The sequence below is a fragment of the Carassius auratus genome, unplaced genomic scaffold (genome assembly GCF_003368295.1).
Source record: "Carassius auratus strain Wakin unplaced genomic scaffold, ASM336829v1 scaf_tig00008539, whole genome shotgun sequence".
NCBI lineage: Eukaryota > Metazoa > Chordata > Actinopteri > Cypriniformes > Cyprinidae > Carassius > Carassius auratus.
The window spans coordinates 195,001-198,559 of NW_020523950.1; the positions used below are offsets into that span (position 1 = coordinate 195,001).

Here is a 3,559-nt window from a genome sequence, read left to right on the forward strand (position 1 = left end):
TGTTTCAAGCCAATTTTGGGCCAAATATGGACTAACCCAACTGTTTGGGTAAATTTTGTATACCATACATTTATTAAATTAACTCTTTAACCCAACAATTGGATTAGTCCATATTTGACCCAAACATAAGCTGAAGCAACCCAGCATTTAGTGTGTATATGTGAGATATAAAGTGAAATGTAAGCCATTATTTTATACTTTATTCACAAGAACAAGATCATTCGAATTATATGAATCATTGGACAGGTTATGTAACTAGATCAACTATTATTTTTTCTTGAATTTCCTTTAAGGCGTCTTCTTATGTAAGAACAGACCTTTTCTCTTCTCTCATCTCACTGACAACTTCCTAAACCTCAGACTTAACTCACAGCTGCTGAGGGCAATCCTTAAAAGAAACATCAGGCCACAGTATAATGTCAGCTTGCTTGGTGAATCATTAGCTGTAATGAGAGAGCGGGACATGTGTCAGATGGGTGTGTGGTTCACGGCACTGTTCTGATGTTGTAACCCCACATTAAATCTGTACAAGCCCAATAAAACATTATCTGGCAACAAAACACCATCTCCGCATAGTCACAGAGAAAGTGAGAGCAGGAAAAAGAGAAACATTATATCGATTACAGAGACCGAAAGGAATTAAAGGAATTCATACCCCACGCACAAATTAATCAAATATTAACAGAAAGAAACTCCAGATGAGACTGTAATGAATTCTAATTCATTTCAACTGTTTTGACAGCTGAGCACCTGCTTCTCCGTCACTGACACATCTTATTAACGACTTGCAAATTAAAGATTCTAAAGCAGTATTCAGATCATAGACAACAAAATAATAACAGCAAGCCATATGATTCCATGTTGGGGGCTATTGCATAATACTTACATAAAAAAAAACAATGCAATGATGTGGCACAAACCTAACCCGTTCACCCGGCTCAAATGAGGTCGATATGCTGTATCCTAAACCCTAAACTCAACCTTTATCCCCGGGCTAACGTGGTAAGCTGGACTGAAGCACCATGGTTTTCACTGTGTAGCTTCCTCTTTGCTGCAGATCTGTGGTTCTGAGCTAAATTTGAATAGAGGAAAACTGGACATTAACTGGACACATCAGACCTACAGAATCGGCTAAATGAAGCACTTCTTTGGTGTAATTACATCCTGGCCTGAAAGAATGTCTTCAACCCCGCTCTTGAGTGACTGATTCTGACATGCCAGTCAAAACAGAGAATTTCACTGCATACAGGCTAGACCACATTTTTGCTCATCACCCACTGACAAACACTCACATGTCCGCTCTTTAAAAATCACTGTTCGTTTGATTCAAATAAACACACTTAAGCTGAGCCATTACATTTCAGGTTGATGTTTTAACAAATGTGTCCAAATCTCTGGCAAATGTATTCGGTAGCTGCAAGAATCCATTACGCACATTCTAAAAAAAAGGGTACACAGATTCTTAAGATCTGGCATAAAGAAAATGCTACAAAAAAATTAAAGAATACAGTTAATGATCAAGGTTAAACACTATCACATACAAAAATATTTATTATACATATTAACAAATATTTTAATGTTTTAAATATTTCACATATTGTATCTATGCTGTAGCTATTTTGTTTTACTTGAATGAGCGAATTTCTCTAAAAATCATAACATGTTTCTTCACAACAATGAGATCATAAACATGACATGGGAAATGTGAAAACAACTTATGAAAGTTGAACTTCTGAAAAATTAAATAAGGAAAACCTATGAAAGTCAGTATGTGAGTTAATTGAACTCACAACAGTTGAAATATGAAAAGATGAGGACTGATACATGGATGTGCAGATAATATATAGATGAACTATATGTACAAGTTTATAAAAATTTAATTATCTGTCGTGTTGACTACCAGTACACACACAAATTTAAGCCTTAGAAGTGTATATATAAAAACAACTAACCTATTCATTCTTTCTAATACATTCATAAAAGTGGCTGTTCTTAAAATATACGGATTTTACTCTTTTCCAAGTGAATACATATTTTGATTCACGTCATCAATGTGATAAAATAAAGAGAAAAAACAATAAAACGATAAAACGATCACTGCAGTTTTCTTAACACAAATATATCATCTCAGTCACTTCCAAAGTGAAAGTGTTGCCATTTTAGGAACTAAAAGCAGTGTAAGTTTTGCCCCATGTTTCAAGAATCAGTGCTTGGTTAATCTTTTATGAGCTGCGTGATGAGCAACAAGATCCATAAAATCAAACATTGTTCAGCAAAAACTACTGCTGTGGATATCAGATTTCCTTTTGAACACAAAGCTTCCCTTTCAGTGCTTAAAAATTCACCCTGAACATATGGACCATTCCACATGCTGCTAAATCAGTGCACTTCTCAAATGTGTGAAGTACAAACGATCAGATAGATGTCTGACATCAGACCTGAACAAAAATAGAAACCGGGACAAAAGGCTGTTTGTAAAATTGTTATCCTACATAGCATTTAATGGATATTCTATAAAGATCAAACAACTAATTACATAGTTATATCTAAATCCAATAAAAAAACAAGTCTATTAACACTGTATTAAGTGACTGAGTATGAAAGAACACTGTGTGGCTAAGAAATAAATGTTCATCATTTCACATAATAATAATAATAGCGATGCACTGGAAATCTACGCTGGGACCTGAGATTCACTCTTCCACACCAGCACGCTCTCCAGATCACATTCACGCCTAATATACTTTCCCAAAATAAGTCATAATTCCATGAAATATACATTTTATTACCTTCATATGTGTATTGTTCGCTCATCAGTCCTCGCGGTCAGAAGTATCCCAAGTTTACGGAGTTATTTCTCACTTTCACTGCTGGCCGTGCTACTGTCCCGGCCGAAAATATGGACTGCTGCCACTGACAGATCGTTCAGCCAATAGGCGGAGAACACTGGCCAAAATGATCCCTTCGGATTGGATGTTGTGCTACAAGGGGAGGAGCTAGGTAAGCTTCGGTTCAGTGTCTTTGTCTGCGGTTGTTTGTTTTACATGCAGTTTATTGTAGTGATTCGAGCACATTACAGTTTAAATGTAGGAGTCTCTTTATTTACGATATACTTTTATCTTAATTTGCATTGATACCTAGGAATATATTTTTCTTTGTGAAGGAAAATGTTTTTCAGATATTCATGAAATATTAATGGCAGGATTTTAGACTTATACAAATAAAGCATGTCATTTATATATATATATATATATATATATATATATATATATATATATATATATATATATATATATATATATATATATATATATATATATATATATAAACGTTTAACTCTCTAACTGGATGTGTTTCTAATACTGTGAAATACTGTCTAGCTATTAGTACTGAGTCAATGCAAAGGTGAGCTGATAAATCAATGCGCCTTTATTTGAATTTCATTGAGTGTTAATGAGTTCCTCTTAACCTCATCTCTGGCGCCCCCTCATGGACACAAAGAGAAAAACACATCAAATGACAGAAATGAGAAGCGGTGTCAAGCTGCCTTTTGGACAAG

General features: G+C 34.8%; 1 protein-coding gene across 1 annotated transcript in view; it reads right to left on the bottom strand.

Annotated features, from left to right (window-relative positions):
• Window positions 1-2,946, bottom strand: part of LOC113072083 (CTTNBP2 N-terminal-like protein) — a 20,965-nt gene extending 18,019 nt beyond the window's left edge. The window contains exon 1 of the mRNA XM_026245221.1: window positions 2,790-2,946. Within this exon, the coding sequence (XP_026101006.1) occupies window positions 2,790-2,795 (6 nt within the window). The 5' untranslated portion in view covers window positions 2,796-2,946. The remainder of the gene's footprint in view (window positions 1-2,789) is intronic.
• Window positions 2,947-3,559: the final 613 nt, after the last annotated feature.